General features: G+C 46.3%; 1 protein-coding gene across 16 annotated transcripts in view; it reads left to right on the forward strand.

Annotated features, from left to right (window-relative positions):
• Nucleotides 1-23,661, forward strand: part of DYSF (dysferlin) — a 279,243-nt gene that overhangs the window by 37,281 nt on the left and 218,301 nt on the right. For all 16 annotated transcript variants that reach the window (XM_056814043.1, XM_056814044.1, XM_056814045.1 and 13 more), the window contains exon 4: nt 18,544-18,649. In XM_056814043.1, the coding sequence (XP_056670021.1) occupies nt 18,544-18,649 (106 nt within the window). The remainder of the gene's footprint in view (nt 1-18,543; nt 18,650-23,661) is intronic.

Raw genomic sequence — 23,661 nt, forward strand, 5'->3', positions numbered from 1 at the left:
GATAATACTTGCTCTTGGTTTTCAGTGGATTCTCCTTATTTATTCCTTTGCTTTCTAATGAGTCTTACTGGTTTCTGACACTTTCTTACTTCTGTACTTATTGACACTTACTTTTCCTGAGGTCTCTGTTTTCTCATCTGTTTCTCATCTTTTTTTGTCTGAGTGGCATTTCCATCCTTAAGCTCTCTCTCCATTATCAGTGCTATTCTTAGGTTCCACCATCCCCATTCTATATGAAGCGACTTCCTCTGTCTGATTGCTTTCTACAGGCCTGATAAATGCTATCTCTTTTAGCAATCCCTTCCAGCATTTCCTGTCTCTCATTCCCATTCCAGTTCTGATCCTGGGATTGGCCAGTTGGTCAGTGATTTTGATCAATCCTCAAAAGAGCAGAAAAGAGCCGGAATTGGGGCCCCCACTCTCAGAACATAAGGGTGTTCAAGTCAGCAAGTCCTTATCAAAGGACTTGAATCTACCTAGACTAGACTGCCTAGCTGTACTGTGCCAAGGGAGATGAGAGGACCCAGGCTAGATGGTGCCCATCTGGGCCAACAGGATTGACCTGGGGATCTCAGAGAGGCATGCAGAGCAGCAGAGAAAGCACTGGACTGGGAGACAGAAGACTGTCAGCTCCCCGAGGGTAGAACATTACAGTCAAACAGAACTATGAGTTTTTCTCCATCTTTTCTCCTACCTCCATGCCTTTGTCTCCTGTGCCTGGAAAGTATTATTTTCTTACCTCCCCCTTAATGAATACTTAACTTTTCCCCAGCTCAGTTTAGATAACATGCCTTACAGGAGACTTTTCTGAACTCCAAAGGAATTACTCTCTCCTTCCTGAAGTGACTCTGCAATTTTGGTATTTGTTTATCTCTGTACATGCTATAGTATAGTTAGGTGGTACAGTGATTAGAGCTACAGGCCTGGAGTTAAGAAGACCTGAGTTCAAATCTGGTCTCAGACACTTGCTAGGCTGTGTCACCCTGGGCAACTCATTTCATCTTGTTTGCCTCAGTTTCCTCATCTGTCAAATAAGCTGGAGAAGGAAATGGCAAATCACTTCAGTATCTTTGCCAAGAAACCCCCCAAATGGAGTCACAAAGAGTCAAACAACTGAAAGGACTAACTAACAAGTATGTATTGTTCTCTTCTCCCTCTAATAAAATGAAAACTCCTTATGGGCAAGGACTACTGAAATTTTGTCTTTGTAACCCTGATACATAGTAAGTGCTTGATAAATGGTGACTTGAACGGAATCTTTGTTTCTCAGCCCAGACCACAGGGTCTTGTGCATAGTAAACAGTTTTACAAACCAGTTTTTTGAAGAAGTGATCTTTTTCATTTCCTTTCTAGTCATCAAACAGGAATATTTGTATAAAGAACAAAAAAGGGGACTGTGCATGAAGTGAATTGCTACTATATACATATAGTTAAATTATTAGCCAAGCTTCAAAAAAAAGGCAAGAAAAACCAAGTGGAGAAAATCTGCTTCAATATGAGCGCGTTCGTCCTCTCTGGAGGCAGAGAACATTGCTCACCGCGAGTGCTTTGGAGGGATCATTGTATGATCAGAGTGGCTAAGTCTTTCACCGTTGGTCATTGTACAACATTGCTGTCACTGTGAACAGTGTTTTCCTGATTCTGCTTATTTCACTTTGCATCAGTTCATGGAGGTCTTCCCAGATTTCTCTGAAATCATCCTTCTGTCATTTCTTAGGGCACAATAGTATTCCAGTACAACTATATGCTACAACTTGTTCAGCCATTCCCCAACTTATGGATTGTTGAGGGGGGCAGATGGGTGGCTCAGTGGATGGAGAGTCAGGCCCAGAGACAGGAGGTTCTGGGTTCAAAATCTGACCTCAGACACTTCCTAGCTATGTGACCCTGGGCAAGTCACTTGACCTCCATTGCCTAGCCCTTACCTCTCTTCTTCCTTAGAACATTGGTTCTAAGTATTGATTATTCTAAGTATTGACACAGTATTGATTCCAAGATGGAAGATGAGGTTTAAAAAAAATCCTTGTTGAATCGTTGCTGCCAGAGTGTTTGTTTTTGTTAGTGCTGGCTTGAAAGTAGTGCTAACTAGATCTCGGTGTGACATGGCAGGCAAGAAAGCGAATGCTGCCATAGGCTGTGTTACTCGAGGCAGAGTGTCCAGAATGAAGGAGGTGAGGGCAGGGCCCTGTGGTCCTCCATCCTGGTCAGACCCTACCTGGAGTGCTGGGCTCAGCTCTGGGTGCTACAGTCCAAGAAGCCTGTCTGTAATTTTCTGCAGAACCATTGGAAAATGGCAGCCAAGATGGTGAAGACCCTTCAGATCCTCTACTATGAGGACGGGTTTTTGAGGCTTAGCCTGAAGAAGAGAACACTCAGAGGAAGCAGCCAGGTGGGGCAAGCGGATAGAACTCTGGACCTCGAGTCTGGAACGTTAGAAGCTTGTTAGCTGTGTGACCCTGGGCAAGTCACTTAGCCTCTGCCTGCCTTGGTTTCCTCATTTCTGAAATGAGGATAATGATGGCAGCTCCCTCCCAAGGTTGTTGTGAGGAGAGAAGGAGATAATACAAACCTCCCAGCCCTATGTAATGCTAGCTGTTATTTGATTTTATTATTATGAACATGATAACTGCCTTCAAGCCTGAAAGGTTGTCGTCTGGAGGACCGAGCAGATTTTGTGATGGTGGGAAGGGCTCGATTCTGGCTCCATTCAGCCTTACTCAGCCTTACTCTCCAATGCTAGCTAGAGGGCTCTGAGAGTAGAAGGGCCCAAAGTCACTAACCTGGGCCTTCCCGGTCCCTTTGTCCGGCCCTGCTCCGACTAGTCTGGAAATATATAGAACACGACATGGTTGTATGCATGTATATGTGCTCTCCGCTCTCCTCTATAGTGAGAGATCATCATGGCGGACTTGGAATGGCGGGCAAAGAAGTCTAAGTTCTATCCTTCAGGCCATGAGGAAGCTTCGTCAGCCTGGCTTGGGTGGGAAGCTCCAGAAGCATGCGGACCCCCCCAGACTTCAGTCCATCCTCGTGGGCTGCCTCTCGGCACTGGTTCTGCTGAAAGGCTTCACCAGGGAGAGCTTTGAGTTAGGTCTTGATGGAAGCAACGGGGGAAAGAGGAGGGAAGAAAAGCAGAAGGGGACGATTTTAGGGGCAGAAACGGAGCTGGGAGGGCCCTTTGGGCAGGGAATGCCAGAGCTGGGAGGGCCCTAGAACTTGGAATGTCCAAGCTGGAGGGCCAGCAGGCAGGGGCTTCAGAGCTGGGAGGGAGGACTTTAGGGCGCAGAATGGCAGTCTCGGGGCAGCGGTGCTTCCATGGAGCTGCCCTGCGCTGGCCATCAGAGTCTCTCTCCCACGGAGTGCCAGGGCACATGGCATCTTGGCTTCTTTCCAGCCTTCCTCTACATTCCTCCTCTGGGCTCAGACTTTCTCCTTTCTCCCCCACACAGGACTGAGCAGAGTTTGTTTCTGGTCTGGGCACAGGCTTTACAGGCCAGTAAATAATAGCAGAGAGTTTGTTTTCAGAGGGAAGGCCTGAAGCCCCCCTTGTCTTTCTTGTTCTCTCTCATTAAGGGGATGAGAATGGTGAGAAACACCCTTTATGAGCTGCCTACAAGCCCTTACTCTCCAGCCCCCCAGAGGCTCACCTGGGGCCATTGCTGGAGGGGCCTCAGAGGTCATTTAATAGACAGATGTGGAAACGGAAGCCCAGAAGGGAGGGACTCTGTCCAGGGTCACTGGGGTGGCACTGCCAGAGGCAGGATCCAAACCCACTTCCTCTGATCCCTGGATCTCTTTTTCACTTCCCTTTCCAGGCCCCAACCCGCCCACCTCTTTACCAAGAAGGCCACAATGGGTCCTCTGGGGTGCCCTTCTAGGGCCCCTCACCCCTTTGTGACTCCTTGTGTTCCTCCATTTGTCCAGAGCCCTAAAAATGCACCCAATACTCCCCCAATGTGAACTCTTTGCAGGGTCCTGGGGGAGACACAACGTAGTTCAGCTAAGACATCATCCCTGCCCTCACAGAGCTTTCATGCCAACAGAGAACCAGGATGCCCAGCATCCCACCCTAAGCTCATGAGAGAGGGGCAAACCAGATGCTCTGTGAGGTCTCCCGGTGCTCTCTGCCTTCCTCTCTGTCTCCATCTCTTCCAGTCTTCTGGGAAGACTCTCAAACTAATTCATGCCACAGTGTAGCTGATAATGGCTTACTGTGTCCCTGTCTAGAGGAATCAACATTGTAACAGCCCATGAATGCTTTCAGCCAAAAGGAATAAAGCTCTAATGGGTGGGACACATTTGAGAGGCAGGAGGAGGCACTCTTCGGTCTCACTGGATAGGAAGCTTATTTTGCCAGCCTCAGTTTCCCCAGTATGTGCCCCACTTTCTTCTGGGGGATTTCCCTTGATATTTCCCCTTCCTCACTTCTGACCTCTCTCCCAGGACATGGAGATATTCCATGGGGAAGACAGGAATCAGGGGTGTGTATTTGGAGTTGGAAGTGCTGCATTCTGGTCCTAGCTCCGTCACTACACACTGTATGTATGACCTTGGATAAGTAACATGACCTCTTACTATTCACATCAAGAAAAGGAGTCACTCAGACTAGAGGATCTCAAAGGTACCTTCTAGGTCTGAATTTTGGTCATGCACTATGAAGACAAGTCCCTTCCCCTCTATGAACCTCTTTTTTTATATATCTGTTTAATGGGGTGGTTGAACCAGATTAAGATCCCTTTCTAGGGGGGTCCTATTGGAGGCTCTTAGCTTTCAGTGCCAGATAGGGACAGAGCTTGGCTTTCCGATTTCTGACATCTCCACATTCCCAACTGGGCATGGATTTGTGAGAGCTGCTAATGCTGTCTCTTAATGGGCTGCTTTTGTTACTGCCTCTGTTCTGCATGTGTGGGTGTGGACAGAAGACAGCACACATTGTACAGAGTACTGCAATTGGAGCCAGGAGATCTGGGGTCTAGTCTTAGATTAGTTTCTTACTATTGATGCTACTTTGGGTAAGTCATTTTGCCTCAGTTTACTCATCTGTCAAATGGAGATAATGTACAACCTGCTATGAGAAAAAGACTTTGTCACTTTCCGTTTTAGGGAGGGAGGAAGAGAATTTGGAACTCAAATTTTAGAAAACAAATGTTAAAACTTTTACATGTAATTGGGAAAATATGATATTAATAAATAAAGAAAAGGGCTTTTTCTTAATACTCTGATTATTTTTGCTATTCTCATTCTTTGTGTCTATTTGATGAAGCTCAGATAAAACAATCCTGATACAGGTCACTAGCTGGTCATTCTTTGGTGCTTGATGGTTAAAAAAAATCCTCATCTTTTATCTCAGTACCAATTCTAAAATGGAAGAGCATCAAGAGCTCAGCAATCAGTTAAGTGACTTGTCCAAGGTCACACAGCTAGAAAGTGTCTGAGGTCACACTTGAATTCAGGACTTCCCATCTCCAGGTCTGGCTCTCTATCCACCGAGTCACCTAGCTATTCATTTATAAAGGCAATCTAGCTTCTATCCTACAATCCAGGCCATTAGAGTCTATCTATCTGGGTATGTGATAGGTGTTGCAGTTTTGTGACTATAAGGTGCAGTGGTATATGGGAGTTTCAGTTGCTTCTTTGCCTAATCTACATCAATCCAGGTCAGTCAGTCAGTCAATAAATGCTTATTAAGTGCCTCCTCTCTGCTAAGTACTGTGCTAAGTACTGGGGATTTTAAAAGAAGGAAAAAAAGACAGTCCCTGCCCTCACTGAGCTTGCATTCTAACAGGGTTAGACATGCAGAAAAAGAAGCTGAGGGAGGAAGAGAAGGGGTTGAGTGCAAGGCATGATGGAGAAGTCTAGTGAGAAATGAGGAGATGGCTGGCCTGGGCACCTGCTCTCAGAAAGCCCCCTGTTTCCATAAACATGGCTCCACGACTCATCCCTTTGTTTGATGCTACTTCGTCAGTCTCTCGTTGGTTGAGTTTCTGTGGCTGTCACCCCTGGAGGGCCTTTGGAGTCCACTCATGGATCCTGGGTCCTTCCTAAGTGTGAAATCATTCTGTGTCATGTTCATTAAGTGTGTCGATTGGTGCCGGTCATCATCATCCTTCACCATGACTCTCTTTGCTTCAGAAGTATTTCTGAAGGTTTTAAAGCTTTCTGTCAAAAGCCCGAAGAATCGAAGGAATCCTCCGCCTTCTTTTGGGGCTGATGCTCTAATCTTTCTGTTGCTACTCCCATGGAGTGGTGGGCCTGATGTTTTATCAACATTGTAAGGGACGTTTTTTCTCTTCTAAATCTGACATTCATTTTACTCTTCTAAAAGTATAAGTTAAGGCTGGTATAGAGGCAGCTAGGTGGCTCAGTGGATGGAGAGCCAAGCCTGGAGATGGGTTCGAATCTGGCCTCAGATACCTCCTAGCTGTGTGACCCTGGGCAAGTCACTTGACTCCCATTGCCTGGCCCTTATGGCTCCTCTGCTTTGGAACTAATACTTAGTATTGATTTGGAGAGAGAAGGTGAGAGTTAAAAAAAAAGAAAGACTGCTTTTGCCTCTGTTAATTGCTCTAAGTATATTCTTTCCACTGAGCTTTGATTTCAAGATGCCAATCGGGCTCTTGGTGGTGCTTTTTCTTTAATAACTTTATGCCTGATGTGTCTTGTCTCAAGAAGACCAAGACATCTGTAAGCATCGCAAAGTTCCAGTGGATGTGTTTGACTGCATAGTCCCTAGACTATGTTTTTCCTTAGCATACACTGAGAATTTTGCATTTGGGGCAGCCAGGTAAATAGAATGCCAAGTGTGAAATTGGGAGGTCCTGGGTTCAAATCTAGTCTCAGACCCTTCCTAGGCTGTGTGACCCTGGGCAAGTCACTTAACCCCATTTGCCTAGCCCTTGCCCTTCTGTCTTAGAATTGATTCTATGAATGGAAGAAAGGGTTTAAAACAAAAAGGTTTTGTGCTCACTGATTCCCAATTCCATTTGATGTCATTTGGGTAAATTATCATGAGATGAAAAAGCTTTTTAATGTATTTTCCAGTAAGGTGTAACTCAATGTCATAGAAGCTAATAGCTAATGTTTATAGAATGCTTTAACGTCTGCAAAGAGCTCCAGCTATATTAACTCACTTTGCCCTTGCAATAAGCCTGTGAGGTAGATTCCACCATTTAGTGACCCATCTTCTAGATGAATGTAGAGGCAAGAGAGCTCAAGTGGCTTACCCAGGGTTACATAGCTTGTAAGTATCAGAGGTTCAACTTGGGTCTTCCTCCTTCCAAGACCAACACATCAGAGAATCAAGTTGCCTTAGGATATATGTGCCAGCCCTGGATATCAAGTGATTAATGCACTATTTTGATATGATGCCTCTTTTGATGTGGAAGCCATGTTCATTTATAGGTATGTTAGTAATGGTAGTAATAGCTAGAATTTGGGGCACTTTAAGGTTCACAAAACACTTTTTATGCTTTGACTTTTGAGCTTCACAACTACCATAGGAAATTGGTGCTATTATTATCAGCATTTTACAGATGAGGAAACTGAGGCAGAGAGCAGTTAAGTGACTTGCCTAGGGTAACACAGCTAGGAAGTATCTAAGGTCAGATTTAAACTCAGTTCTTGACTCCAGGCTCTATCCACTGTCTAAGAACAATAGAATAGCTTTCCAGATGTCCCATCAAGGCTCTGGTGTTCTTCTTAAACTTGGGATTATTATCAAATCGATAAATTACACTCTGAATGCCTAGGGCTTGGGGGCATTACATAGTTTTTGCTCAACAGCCAATAGTTTTCTTGTATTTGTAGATTTTTTTTGAGTGGCAAAAGCAGTGAATGCTTTTTGTACATAAACTTATATAACCCTTGTTTAAATGCCCAATTCACAGAGGCTAGAGAGTCTGTGTTTGTCTCTTTAAGTGTGCAGGGACCAAAGAGTGGGCTGGAGAAAGAAACTGATGCTGTCCATTGGAAGCACAATTGAGGACTATATTACAATGATGTGCTTTTCTCTATGGAGTCAGGAAAGGGCCTGTTTTATCCTGATCTAAAAAGATCTGTGTAGAATCTGTAGAGAAGACAGAGATAAGGTGATGTGAGACTTCTTCCTTCAAAGCAACGCCAGAAATGTTATGTTCTAAAGAAACCTTATCAAGAAAATTCTCTGAAGAGAGTTTGGGAGGAATTGAAAGGTATGATATATTTTAGAAAGAATATTCATATGATTACTGTAGCTAGGACAAAGGAAAAGGGCTTATTTAGCTTCTTTCCTAAAAGACTGAATTTAACTCCTGTCTTACGGAGGTTCTTTTTTACCCTTACCTTGCATCTTAGAATCAATACTGTGTATTGGTTCTAAGGTAGAAGAACAGTGAGGGCTAGGCAATAGGGGCTTAAGTGACTAACCCAGGTCCCACAGCTAGGAAGTATCTGAGGCCAGATTTGAACTTAGAATCAATATTATGTATTGGTTCCAAGGCAGAAGAGTGGTAATGGCTGGGCAATGGGGGTTAAGTGACTTGTCCAGGGTCACACAGCTGGGAAGTATCTGAGGCCAGATTTGAACTTAGAATCAATCCTATGTATTGGTTCTAAGGCAGAAGAGTGGTAAGGGCTAGGCAATAGGGGTTTAAGTGACTTGCCCAGGGTCACCCAGCTAGGAAGTATCTGAGGCCAGATTTGAATCCAGGACCTCCCATCTCTGGGCCTGGCTCTGAATCACTGAGCCGCCTTGCTTCCCGTACTTGAGAAGATTCTTAAGAGACTTTCAATATCAGGAATGAACTGAGTAGTGTGAGACTGAGAGTTTAGATAAGTGAAGGAGAGTCATCTGCTATTACACTGAGAGTTGACATGGACTCCAGCTGTGTACATTTGTAAAGACAAAATATTGTAAATTTTTAAATTTTGTCCATAGTTACATGATTCTTGTTGTCCCCATCCCCCCTCCTGCAGCTGACAAGCACTTCCACTGGAGTTTACATGTATTATCCCTCAAATCTGATTTCCATATTATTCATTTTGGTAACAGAGTAAACTCTCTCAAGTTCACTGTCAGAAGCAGTGTTATTATCAGCTGGCTACTGGAGTCAATCCATTGCTATCCTGGGGCAAACAGGTTGCTTCTCATCAAGCTCGGCAACTAGCAGACTCTGGCATGGACTCTCATCTCTGGACCTTATGATTCTTTCTTTAAGAAAATATACCTAGTGTGGCTTCAGTTTACATCAGTTCATAGAAGTCTTCCCAGTTTCTCCCATAATTGACCATTTCATTTTTTACCTCACAATGTGGCTTACTCTTAAAAAAAATACCAACCCAACATTTACCTTCCATCTTAGAATCAATACTGCTTTATCTAAGACAAAGGGAGGACTGATAGAGCTGGACAGAAACAACAGCAGAGCAATGGGTTCATGCCTTCATTCAGGTGTTTTTTTTTTTAACCATTCCAAATACATTTATTAATTGTGTTTTAGTCAAGAAAAAAGCATTTCCAAATTTAGTCATGTCTTCCTGTTGATCTGGGTGGGGCCAGAAGGCTGCTGGCTTTCTGTTTCTTTCTCTGTTCTGTTATCTGTCCCTCAGTCTCTATCTCTGACTCTGATTTGTCTGTCTCTTTTCCTATTTCTTTCTCTGTCTCTGTCTTTGTCTCTGCCTCTCTCTGATTCTGTCTCTCTGTCTCTGTCTGTCTGCCTGTCTCTCTTTCCCTCCCCCTCCCCACCCAGAGTCTTACATCAGTTATTACTGCCTCACTGATGCACAACTGGGAAAAGAGATTGCATTCCCCTCATTGGGAGGCTCGGTTTTGTCTCAGCAGCTAATTGATGAGGCTTATTCCCCTCTCAACAATCTGGGAATTGAACATTGAAACAAGCACACACATCCATGCTCTGAGATCCATATGGGAACTCCTGTCAGGGTGAGGACAGCAGACAAGCTCTGAAAGGCTGGCTGGGCTCTCATCAATACCTTCTTTTGCAGAAACGCTTGTTATAAAGCTTGTGGCCACTTGAGTTCAGGGCTGGCAACTTCACTCATTTGTTGTTGTTCAGATGTTCCAGACATGTCCAACTCTTCACATCCCCATCTGGGATTTTCTTGGCAAAGACACTGGAGTGTTTGGCCATTTCCTTCTCCAACTGATTTGACATATGAAGAAACTGAAACAAACAGGGTGAAGTGACTTACCCAGGGCCACACAGCTAGCAAGTGCCTGAGGCTAGATTTGGACTCATGGAGATAAGTCTTCCTAACTCCAGGCTCAGCACTCTATCCACTGTGCTACCTGGCTGCCCAGCTTCACTAGGGATCATTATATTTTCTTCTGTATAAGGTTATCATGAGAGAAACACTTTGCCAAACTTTGATGTAGTATAGAAGTGTGCTATTATTACCCTAGCCTGCCAAAAAACAATTTATAGGCATAATGGCTAAAGAGCTGGCCCAGGAATCAGAGAGATCTGGGTTCAAATTCTACTCCCTGGGCAGGTCACTCATCTGTGTGCCAGTTTTCTCATTTGGATAATGAGGGGTTTGGGCTTGATTGATTCAGAGTTCCCTTCTAGCTTTAAATCTGTGATCATGTGTAGATTTCAAAATGAGATGTTCTAATTTCTTCTTTCATGATATTAGAGATTTAGAATCAAAAGGGACCTTGGAGGTCATCTCTTCCAACTCCTGCATTTTGCAGAAGATCTGTGTGTCAGAGACACTAAGTAACCTGTCTGGGACTACCCAGGATGTAAATAACAGTCTGGATTTGAACTCAGACCCTTGAACTCCAGATTGCCCTGAACCACACAACTTCCAACTTTTTAAATGCATGAACACCTCACTAGGAGGTGGCCTCTCCACATACAACCTTTTCCCTGCCTCCAGAGTAATTTGAGTCCCCTCCATTTTATTTTTTTGGGGAGAAATATTACCTAATAGCCCATTAAATACTGTCATATATCACTTAGCCACAGCTATCTCCTCCCGCACCCCATCCCATGCTAAGTCCTGCTTGTGCAGTCCCAGAACTTGCCACCCCTTTCTCCTCCTCCTCAAATTCCAGTGTATTCAGAGCATAATGGAGTGAGAGAGATGCCCCACATTCTCAAAGTATGAGAGGGCTAGAGGCTTTGGGTTTTTTCTTCTTCTCTTTCCTGTGTGAGGGAAGAGGTTATGGACATCAGGGAGAGTCGTGTGATAGGAAAAGCCCTGGGTTTGGAGCCAGACAGCCTGGGTTCAAATCATGTTTCTGCTCCTGTGTGATGACGGGCAAATCAGTTCCCTTCACGGGCGGAGGGTTCATTCTTTGCAATAAGAAGGGGTTTGTCTAGTGATTTCCAAGCATAGATTCTAAGGTCCCCTGACTCTTTATTGGGTATCTCTATTTTCTGGGGGAAGAGATGGGAGAAGTATACTGCTTCTTATTTACTCTTCCTTCTTGAGGGATCTTGGGCAGGTACCTCCCTTTGCCTCGGTGGCCTCAGTTTCCTCATCTGTAAACTGAAGGGTTGGACTAGAAGATTTCCAAGATCCCCTCAAGTGTTAGAGCCAGGATCTTTTGGTCCTAAGTACAAACTTAGTTACCTCATGCTAGTGGTGTGACCTTGGGCAGCTCCCTTACCACTTTGGTTCACAGTTTTCCATCTGTAAAATCAATCGACAAGCATTTATTAAGCACCAACAGTTTGCCAAGCAATTTGGGGGGCCTCAGACTGGATTATAGAAGAGCATCCACTCCAACCTTCTTATTTTACAGATGAGGAAACCGGGGCAGAAAGGGTTAAGTGATCTGCCTAGGGTTATGTAGCTAGTAAATGTCCGGTGTGAGGTTTCAGTCTGGCTCTTCCTCATCGTAAGTCTATTATACCACACTGCCCCTTCATTACCTTAGCTATCTCTAAGGTCCTTTCTAGCTTCAACATTATAAATCAAAATGGGCAGCTTGGTATTATAGTGGAAAGATGAAGACTTGAGATCAGATCCTACCTTGGATACTTATGTGACAAAAGTCACTTGATCTCTCAGACTCAGTTTCCTCATCTATAAAATGGGGATAAGTTCTTACCTCCCACAATTCTCCGGAAGATCAAATGTTAACACATGTAAACATTTCCCAAACCTATGTAAATACTAGCTTGTAAAATTCTGCGAGATCCAGGATAACTTCATCTCTCAGCTGTCTTTCTCTTCCTTCAAGACCTTTCTTCCATCTTCTTGCCCTCTTCAAGAAGGTATGTGAGGTTGAGTGGAAGAGAGGAAGCCGTAGCACAGTGCCTGGCGCACAGTATGCACTTAATAAATGTTGATTGATCAAGCTATTGAATTACCTTGAACTTCAGTTCCTGTCCATGGGCATGTCGCCTCTGCAGAACAAGATGAGCCCCTCTGTTCCTATGAAATGTGAGCCTTCATTAGGCTGAAGTCCTTTACAGTCTGGCTCCACCTCTCATTCCAGACTGATTAGATATTATTCTCCTCATAGACTCAGTAGCCCGGGATAACTGGGGTCTCAGCTGTTCTCCGTGGAAGACATTCTATGTTGGGCTCTCCACCATGCCAGGAATGCTCACTCTCCTTCCCTTCTCCAGCTCTGCTCAAATGCCACCTCCCACAGGAGTTGGTCATTCAGTTGCTAAGCATCTCTTAAACATTTACAGTGTGCCAGGCACAGAGGATTTGATGTTTGATCATTTCATTTGTGTCCAACTCTCTGTGACCCCATTTGGGATTTTCTTGGCAAAGACACTGGAGTGGTTTGCCATTTCCATCTCCATCCCATTTTACAAACAAGGAAACTGAGGCAAATGGGTTAAGTGACTGGGTCAGGGTCACACAGCTGTGTCTGAAGCTAGATCTCTTCTAGATGGGGCTTTCTACTGAACCATCCAGCTTCCCTAGACACTGGGGATACATAGATTAAAAAAAATGGTGCCTGCTCTCAAGGAACTTACATTCAAATGAGAGAAACAATATGCAAACATGAAGCTTTCCTTCACTCTCCTAGTTGCTAGTACTCCTTGTGTCCTTAAACTTTGTATTTATTTTGAGGATATTGTGTATTCTTGTTGTGTGGTCCTGGGCAAGTTAGTAGCCCTGGGCCTCAGTTTCCTCATCTGTCAAATGAGGAAGTCTGGCTGGGCAGCCTCTGAGTTCTCTTTCATCTTTAGAGTTGAGGACCTATGATTTGTGTCTATTGTTTTCTTCTAGTAGAATGGAAACTCCTTGAGGGAAGAAGTCATCTCTTCTCTTGTATTTTTATTCCCAACACTGATGGGCAGGGACTGTCCTATCCTACAGGTGCTTCATAAATGCTGTTTAAACTGCTTTGGCCTTCCTCTACCTCCTTTCTCCCCAGGAAAGTCCTTCTTCAATGCCTTCTCTTGCCCTGGAGTTGCTTCACATTTCCAAGGCTTTGTGGGCAGAGTGCCATGACTGGTGGATTTTGTCACTTAGGAAATGTTCTTCCAGGATGGGCTAGGACAGTGATGGTGAACCTTTTAGAGACTTTAGAGACAAAGTACTCAAACTACAACCCTCACACTGCATGTGAGTCTCCTGCTTTACCCCAGACAGGGGAGGGAGGAAGCACTCCCATGGGCTGCTAGGCAGAAGGGAAGATGATGGGAGAAATATTCTCAGGCATGTGTGGAGAAAGGGAAGGGAGCAGCCTCCTCTGACATACTCTGGCATGCATGCCATAGGTTCACCAACATGGGGGATAGGGGAACAACTAGGTCTGGACCATATTTAGAGATTAATGAATGCTTATTGACTGATTTTGTAGCATCTTTTCTGCTCCCTCCTCTCTTCTGACCCTGTCACCACTCTGGTACATGGTCATTCCCTCATGTGATGAATTCCTCATCATCTCCTGCCTAGATTAGAGAAATAGCCAGCTGCTTTGTCTCCTAATCACACGTGTCTCCCTCCTCCAGTCCATCTTCTACTTTTCTGTCAAACTCAGCTTCCTAAAGCACAACTCTCCTATTTAATAAATTCCAGGAGTTCTCTGTCACCTCCAAGATGGAATATACAAACATCTATTTGGGCTACAAAGTCTAGCCCAAACCTTGATGTCTCTTCTCCCCCAAGACCCTGCAATCCAGTGACACTGCTCTCTTGGCTGTTCTTTGAACAAGACCCTCCATCTTGGATTCCTGCCATTTTCTTTGGCTGCCCCACCCTCCCTGGAATGCTTTTCCTCCTCATCTCTGCCTCCTGATTTCCCTCAAGTCCCAGCTGAAATCCTACTTTCTGCCAGAAGCCCTTGTCCAGAAGCATTTTTTCTGTTGGTTATCTCCTGCTCATAGCTTGCTTGTACATTGTTGCTGGCACATTGTCTCCCCCATTACCCTGTGAGCTCCTCCAGACTTTGTATCCCCAGAGCTTGGTACACAGTAGGCACAGCTATTTATTTTAAAACCCTCACCTTCAGACTTAGCATCAGTTCTAAGACAGAAGGGCCACAAGGACTAGGTAATGGGAGTTAAGTGACTTGTCCAGGGTCACACAGGTGGGAAGTGTCTAAGACCAGATTTGAAGCCAGGACCTCCTAACTCCAGGCCTGGCACTTTATCTACTGAGGCACCAAGCTGCCCCTTTAATAAGTCTTGACTGACTGAGCAGCTTCTAGCTACTTGAGTATAGCCCATTAGATAATGAGGGCATCCTGGTTCCTACCATTGATCGGGTCTGCTGAAGGACTTGAGGGGCTTGGTGGGAGGAGGATAGGGGCTTAATTGTAGTGCCAAATAAGTGTTGATGACTACGTGGTTCCATTCCATATTGTTTTCTGTTTTGTTCTCTGAGAGGCAACCGTGATCCCTGGGGCTTTGTCTCTTCTGGAAATCCTGCTCCCTCCTTTTCAGGGGTCCCCAAGGAACTCAGACGCCAGAGGAAGAGGAAGGCCATAAACTGACCCTAATCAGGGCGGGTGATGGATCCCTGTCCTAGGAATAGGAAGCTGAGAGGCTCCGGGAAAGAGACGTCCCCCCCTTGGCAAGTCACTTGCCTATGAAGTGTTTCTTCTGGGGAATTACACTTCAGTTGGGAGTGAAGACCTTAACAAATGGGAGGAAATAGCAATTAGTCAATACACGGCTGCCCCTGGGGCCAGCTTAGGCCCCTCTCCCTGCTCTGGAGATAGCCCAAGGTTGGCCCAGTTGGCTGTCAGGGCTGGCTGGCTGGGGTTTACTGTGTTACTGTGACAGCTGCTTCCTGCCATGCTTCCGGCCATTGTCCCCCCCTACCCTCCTTCTTCCGGGAATTCTCCCCTCTGTACTTAGGAGGCCCAGGGTCTCAGAGCTGGATGGGGCCACAGAGGCCGTGTAGCCCCATCTGTACCAGACTTCAAATCCCTTCTGCCCATCCCCAGAAAGCTTCTGCTCAGACAGCGAGGGGGAACCCACCATGGCTCAAAACAGCCCATAATTCATTGGGATGGCTCCTTCTCCCAGTTATGCAGTTTTTCCTGATAGCAAGACTTCCTGGGCTGGGCAGACCATTAGGTTAGAGTTGGAAGAGGCCTTAGAAATTATCCAGACTTTGCTGAAAGTCTCCTCTAATGGGGAACTCACTACCTCCTAAAGCAGCTCCCTCCATTGCTGGACAGCGCTAAATGTTAGGAAGTTTCCCCTTAAGTCATGAGGTCAAAACCAGTCTTGAATCCAGGTTCTATGATTGCAGCTTCTGCCCTCTCTTGATTTTGACCACAGAACTGCTCCATCTCTCCAGTGCAATTCATTTAGCATCTCTTAAGGGGCTAGTATTGGAACCACCCTCCTCCCTAGACCCCACTGGATGGTCCTTAGGAGCTGATGGTACATTCTTTTTCAAGCTTTGATCTCCCTCCCTTGCCCAGAATGGAATATGGCCCCAATCCTTCATCTGACTGGCACAAGAGCTGTGATCCCCCTGACTATGGGAAGCCTTCTTCAACCCCTCTTAATTCTAGTGTCTTCCCTCTGTTAATTATTTCCTATTTATCTTGTCTATAACTTAAAAAAAATAAAACCAAGCCATACCTTCTGTCTTAGAATCAATACTAATTATTGATTCCAAGGCAGAAGAGTGGTAAGGGCTAGGCAATAGGGGTTAAGTGACTTGTCCAGGGTCACACAGCTAGGAAGTGTCTAAGGTCATATTTCAACCCAGATCCTTTTGACTTCAGGTCTGGTGCTATTTCTACTGTGCTACCTGGCTGCTCCAACAAAATGGCATTTGAGGTAAAAGGTTCACCATGAGAAGGAAGATGGAAGTTATTGAGGCAGGACAGTAAAAGCCCCAAACCCCAAGACTTCAGTGTTTTGGCCCAGCCTAAGCTGGGACTTACAGACCTGCTGCTGAGGGCTGTAAGTTACCTATTGCTCTAGGCTGGAGTAGGAATCAGTTCTATGCTGGGCCAGATATTTTGGAAAATAACGCCCTTATAGATATTCCTTTAATACTAATTACCCTGTTTCACTCCCCTTTAGCGTTCCTTCCTCTCCTCCTCCTCTCCTTTTCTGTCTCTCTCTTTTCCTTTCCTTCTCTCTCTTTTCCTCTCCCTCTCCCTTCCTCCTCTCTCTGTCTCTCTCTGTCACTGTCTATCTCTCTCTGTATTTTTCTGTCTCTCTTTGTCCCTCCCTCTCTCTCTCTGTCTCTGTCTCTCTCTGTTTGTCTCTGAGCAAGTGGCCATTCTAAGACATGGTATTATAATGATACCACCTGCAACCTGAGGGTGTGTGGGTGGGGTGGGGAGGAGCTGTCCAGCAGGGGGATTCTCCTTGGTCTACAGGCCAGTGAGAGAGAGCTGCCTTTGCTCCCTGTGCCAGTGGGTCATGACTCAGTGTTGTATGCCCTTCACTTTCCTGGGTCTGAGGGATGTATGGGATGAGGATCTCTGCCCCAGGAGCTCAGACATCAGCCACAACCGAGAAGGCTCGGTGCTCGCTCTGCTTGCTTTTATTCTCCTGCTCCCTTTGGTCATACGTCTGACCAGACTGGTTGAGCCAGTGGGTTAAAGTTCCTGAAAGAGCCCGACGGAGCAGAACACCCAACCAGATCAGTGACTCAAAAGTGGCTAGAAGTAGCCATAGTGGCTGCTGTAGAAACCTGTCGTCCAGGAATCGGCTGTTGTCGTCCTTCCCTGTACCTGATGGAGTTTGGCCAGATCCGGTCTTGTCTGCTCCTTTTCCTTCTGCTTTTCCACCTTGGACTGCAGCCACTTACAGTTGTCAGGGCTTGTTCCTACCTCCTTGCTGCCATGTTGAGGCCTACTGTGTGCTATAACCAGTCATGTGAATGGAAATTTCCGTTGCTTTGGAAAAGACCCATTTTTGTTGAATTGAAATCTCTCTAGCCTCCAAGACTCCAAGGTCTTCCCTCTGGAAATCCAAAAGACAAGCGTGACCCCTCTTTGAAGTCATAGTCCTTCGTATGTTTGAAGATAACCATCAGAGCAGAGTCAAGTCTATGTTATCGAGCTCAGCTGATATCTCTCCTCTTTTCTCTCTGTCTCTTCAGCCATCTCTGCCTTTGCTCTTCTTAGTTGGATCGGCAGTGGCAATTAAGGGTCAGCCTTTCGTTGGCTCGGTGACCATTCAGTGACTAGGTTTAGGGTTAAGACCTTGGCTGAGTCACTGGACAGTCTGTGACCAGAGTGAGTGACCCAGCGCTGAATGAGTTAGTGTCAATGTTGAGGGTTAAGGGTCAGCCCTTGTCAGGGATTAGTGGCCTGTTGGTGGCCAGGGTTAGGTCTCAGTCTCAGACCGGGTTGGGAATTCCTTCTGTAGCCCGAATTAGAAGTCAGATGAGTCTGCTTGTGGCAGGGGAGAGAGGTCAGCCCACACTTCCGTCTGGATCGGGGGTTAGCCATCGCCCGGCATCAGAGGTCCCAGACTCTTCCCTTCTCAGGTGGGACAGCCATCAGCTTTCCGTGGCTGGGATACAGCTAAGAAAACATGAAAAATCCTTTTCTCCTCTTTTCTGCTGGTGGTTGGGGGGGGGTGCTTCCTTTTTCTCAGCCTGCAAAGATCCCCTAGACCTAGAGTTTCTTTTTTATTTTCTCATGAATGAAATGACTCATGGCCACGTCTGCCTGAGGAAAATGATTGGGTCAACTGCCTGGGGACAAGAAATAAAGAATATTCCTGGGGTGGGGGCTTGTCTGCTGCCCTGGGCAGTCTCTGATTCTTCTGGATTCCCTCTTGGTTTTCCTTCTACCTCTCATGATAGGCCCAGTCTGTAGTGTATTTCCTCATCTGTTTCCATGTTATTTCCCACCACAGACTGTAAGCCTCTTGAGGGCAGGATGATTTCATTTTTTGATCAGTGACTAGCATAGTGCCTAGTTCCCACTGAGCACTTAATTAATAAGTGCTGGTTTATTGAATGACCTCTTGAGATGGCATTTTGCTGGGTCCTTCACTCCACCTGGTTAGGTGGTGGTGAGGGTAGACGGGGGCTTTCTGGGGGAAAGTTAGTCCTGGGAAGAACAGCAGCTTCCTGAGGAGGGGGTACAGATGACTCTTAATTTCTGTGTGTTCCCTTCCCTTCCCTGTCTCCTCCTAGGTTCCTGGGGGAAGCTCGGGTCCCCCTCCGAGACCTCCTCACCACCCCGACTTTGTCTGCCAGCTTCAATGCTCCACTTCTGGACACCAAGAAACAGCCAACAGGGGTGAGTGCCTGACTTTGATTGTGACTCAAAATATTTTGGATAGAGGAAGTTGGGCTTTGTGGTAAGCCTTGGCCAGGATCATCTAAACTTGCTGAAGCCAGTCGCAGTAGAAAGAGTGATGGATATGGAGTCAAGAGGGCCTGGGTTCAAAATCTGCTGCCACTTATTATTTGTGTGACCCTGGGCAAGTCATTTTCCTTTCCCACATCTCTGCTTCTGTAAAGTGCTGGACAAGTCAACCTCTAAAGTTCCTTCTAGTTGGTGATTCTAAGATATGCATCCCCCAGGGAATTAGGCAGAGTCATCTTGCCAGGCCTGGTCACTCAGAGAAAGGGCAGGGCAGGAGAGACAGGAGACACAGGTGAGAGAGGGAGAATCCTGGTCTTGGATGCTTAGAAAATTCCCTGGAGTCCCAGCCTTGGGAGGGACCCTCAAGATACCCCCAATCCTCTCAGATTACAGCTGGAGGAGGAGGCTGAAGTCTAGAGCAGTGAAGTAACTGCCCTCAGGTCATGTCCTTTACATCCAGGCCAGTAATGATCTTAGCAGAGAGGGGCCACACCTCTGATTTCACTGGTTTAGGCAACTCCTGGATGAGGAAACTTCCTCTACCAAAGGACCCAGTTGTCTTGGAGAAAAGAGAAGAGACTCACCCAGGGTCTCACAGCCATTTTGGGGTAGGGGTAGAACACCTCAAAGGAGGTGTCTCTCTTATTCCTCCATCAGATTGTGACTCTTTGTCTTTTACCTCTTTTTATCTCCAGCCCTTAGAACAGGTCTTGGTACATTTTTGTTGTTTAGTCATTTGAGTTGTGTCCAACTCTTTGTATATCCCCATCTGGGGTTTTCTTGGCAAATATACTGGAGTGGTTTGCCACTTCCTTCTCCAGCTTATTTGATAGGTGAGGAAACCGAGGTACAGAGGGTGAAGTGACTTGTCCAGGGTCATGAAGCTTATAAGTGTCTGAGGCGGAATTTGAACACAGGTTTTCCTGATTTCAGACCTGGTGCTTTATCCACTATGCCACCTAGCTGCCATGTTGGTACATAGTAGGCACTTAAATGTTTATGGATTGATTTGGCTTCAGGGCCAGGTTTTTATGCACTATTCAGGATTACTTCTTTTCCTTAATAATAATAACTAACATTTATATAGTGCTTTAAGGTTCACAAAGTGCTTTACAAATATCTCATTTAATCTTCACAACTCTGAGAGGTCCCATTTTACAGATGAAGAAACTGAGGCAGACAGGGGTTAAGTAACTTACTGAGAGGCAAAAAGCTAGAGAGTGTCTGAGGCTGGATTTGGACTCAGGGATTCCCCACTCAAGGTCCAATACTCTCTCCACTGGGCCACCAGCTCATTATATGGGCAGAGCTAGGTGGCACAGTAGATAAGAGAACTGGGCTTTAAGTCAGAGAGATTCATCTTCCAGAGTTCAAATCCAGCTTCAGACATTTTACTAGCTGTGTGTCCCTGGGTGAATCATTTAACCCTGTTTGCCTCAGTTTCCTCATCTGTAAAAATGAGCCAGAGAAAGAAATGTCAAATCAAAGACAAAGCATTCAAGGCCAGCTCTCTAGGCTCTAGGCTATGTGTCTTCTCATAACAAGAATAATACTAATTTGGGAGGGAGAGCAGGTGGTTTGGACCTGTGATTTCACCTGCATAGGGAATTCCCTGGTAAGGAGATTCCACCCCCACCAATTTGGATCTGGAGCTGCTCTGCATCTTATAATCTGAGAAGGCTGCCCAGGATGCCAAGAGGGGAGGGGTAGGAATAGGGTCTCTCAGCCAGGGTATGTCTGAGAGGGTCAGAGGGAAGCCTGAACCTAATCCCCAGAGCCACATCCGATAATATGATATTTACTATTCCAAATGTTCAAAGGCACTCTCTGTACCTGTCTTGTGTCAGAGCCTTCTGGGTCCCTATTGGTCCAATCAGCCTCAGTTGGACATGCATTGACTCTGATAGAGTGGCGGTGTTTTGGTCCTCTCCAAGTACCCACGACAACAGCCACCAGGACACTGATAGAATGTTTGGAGATTTTCAGGGCAACAAAGAGACATGATCTCTTTGGGGTACCTGTTCACCCCCAAGGCCAGCCCTTCTCTTGTTTTATCTCCATCTTTCTTCCTTTCTCCCCACCCTGGTGGATCCATCATCAGCCAATCAGTGAACCTATATTAAGCACCCACTATGCACCAGGCATTGACTGAGGTGTAGGGGAGTCAGAGTGAAGTCATCCCTGCCCTTAAGGAGAGCCTATCCTCATGGGGGAGAGAGATGATGTTCCCCTCTATAGTCATCTTCAACACAGAGAGACACAAATATACCTATATAAAGAAATCTATGTCTATCCGGTGATGGGGAGACTTCATCAGCCCAGAGGCAGAATCTCTTCTAGGGAATGAGATTATTCCAGTGCCTCAACTGCTCCCTATTTTTGTACCTCAGGAGTTTTTCCCAGCATCCCAAGGGTTATTGCAGGTTCTGTACCTGGCTGGAGTCCAGGCTTGGGTTTGTCCTTCCTCTGTATCTAACTCATCATTCTTCTCCTCCTGATTTAGGGAACTGTGAGTCATCTGGCCTCACCCTAATCCCCCCTGACCCAGAGGGAAGGCTTCTATTAAAGGAGCCTTCCACAGACCCTGGGAGATCACTGGGCTCCCCCTTCCCTTCCTCCCATTGGTCTTCCCATGGACTTTGGAGCCAGCCCCTCCCAAAACTGTCCAATTCCATCAGAGGACTCCCCCCCCCCAAGTTTCCCTTTTGGTATACTGTTATTTTTAGTGAGCTAATGATACCCTGGTGGTGGGACGACTCCCCTACTTTGAAAGGATGCCTGGCCTTCTGCCCTCATCTCCTTGTTCTCTCCTTCCCTTCAAAGGCAACAGCTGATGGGCATCCAAGTTAGAGACAGACTCCTCAGGGAGAGCCCCGAGTGAACAAAGGTAGAGTGGTTCAAAAGGAGAGAGCCCTGGCTCTGGAGGGTCAGAGGACCCTGATTCAAATCCCAGTTCTGCTGCTTACTACCTGGATGACCTTGGTCAGGTCATCTTATTCCTCTGGGAATGTGGACTTCTCGGGTTAAGGTTCCTTCTAGCTTTAAATCTATGATCTATTTCTTAAAATCTTTACCTTCCATCTTAGGACCTGTATGACGTATAGGTTCTAAGGCAGAAAAGTGGTAAGGGCTAGGCAATGGGAGTTAAGTCACTTGCCCAGGGTCACAGTTAGGATGTGTCTGAGATCAGATTTGAATCTAGGATCTCCCATCTTCAGGATTGGCTCTCTATCCACTGAGCCACCCAGCTGCCCCCTATGATCATTTTTTAAAAACCTATGAAAGAAATTCATCCTGGGAGATGAGAAAGGCCAAGAGGTCTGGATTAAAATTCTGGTCATACGGGATCTGAGGAAAGTCACTTCCTGTCTCTGGGTCTTTGGCATTAATGATCTCTTTTAGCTTTCACTCTTAAGGTTCTGAAAGTGTATTTTCTTTCTTAGGATGGTTGCTATGGAAAGAAGGACTTGGAGGGAACAGTGTTGAGCTCAGAGGAATGAAGTGCTAATGGGGGAATTTCAGGCATCCTGACAGGAGATGGGAGGGGGAAGAGCTTGAAGGCATCTCAGCAGCTATCTTGTCCAATCCCCTCATTTTACAGAGGAGGAAGCTGAGGCCCAGAGAGATGAGATAATAGGATTGGAACTCAGCTCTTTTGACTCTAGAATTTTTTACTTTGCCCGTCTTCACTTTCCTTGGTGTCCTCTGGATGGGGTGAGGGTGGAATGAGATGGCTAGTGGGAAAGTGAATTAGAAAGACCTTTGTGCAAAGAGAAAGGCCTGAGATGGGAGAATTCGGGAGTTCTCAGCACTCACTTCCCCCTTTCTCCTCTTGGACTGAGCCCATGTGGGAAGAAGTCTGACCCTTAGTTCCTTTTCTGCCTTTAGTTTGGACTTTCCCTTGTGGGCAAAGGGCACTGGAGCAGTCAGGGCTAGGCATGTGCCAAGAAAAGAGAGGCAGAGCTGCTCCCCAGGGAGAGGGCAAGCCCTACCCCAGCTCACCTGGATGGGGAAGGTTCCTCGAAGGGGTTGAGGGGTGAATGGCCCAGAGGGGGACCTGGGGGCCAGAGCGTTGAGGGCAGAGGGCTGGGTGCGTGGGGCAGCGGAGTCGCCCACAGCTAAAAGGGATGTAGGATGCTCGAATCCTAGGACTCTAGAGCTAGAAGGGACCTCAGAGGTTCAGACCCAACACTGTACTGGTGGGGAAACTCAGCTTTAGACATGCATTTCCCGGAGGTCACAAAGAGACCTCGGAGAGCCCAGCCGGGTTAGAGAATCCAGACCCCTGCTTTAGAGGTGAGGAAATTGCCCCAGAGAGAATGCCGCTGTCCAAGGTCACACGTCAGCCATTACAGGAGTCCTTATTTTGGGTCAAGCACGACACTGAGCTCTATTCTACTCTACTCTAGCTGTGCCATGCCATGCCATGCCATGCCACACAATACTATATCATACCATGCCATGCCATACATGCCATATGATGCCACACTGTGCCATGCTACAGAATGCCAAGCCACACCATGTCATGTCATACATGCAATATAGTACTATGTCATACCATGCCACACTATACGTATACCACACCTCACCACGCCACGCCATGCCATGCCATGCCATGCTATACTATAGTATCTTACACTCTACTCTACTAAGGCAGTGGACACAGAGACAAAGGTGAGGCCATTCCTTCCCTCAGGGAGCCTCCGTTCTCTGCACACGATGCATGCACCTATGTAACTAGAGGCAGTTGGCTAGGAAAGGCTCGGGGCATTTGCAAAATTCTTAGCACGGGGAGAGCATCATAACGAAGGGCTCGGTCCCAACATCCCGCTAGCCCCGGGGGAGTCTCGAGAGGCTCCAGACAGGAGGGAAATGGCCCAATCGAGGTCCTCATCAGGCAGTGGACGTGTGAGTGGAGCGGAGGGCTGTATCCGAGGAAGGTA

This window comes from Monodelphis domestica, chromosome 1 (assembly GCF_027887165.1).
Source record: "Monodelphis domestica isolate mMonDom1 chromosome 1, mMonDom1.pri, whole genome shotgun sequence".
Classification (NCBI taxonomy): Eukaryota; Metazoa; Chordata; class Mammalia; order Didelphimorphia; family Didelphidae; genus Monodelphis; species Monodelphis domestica.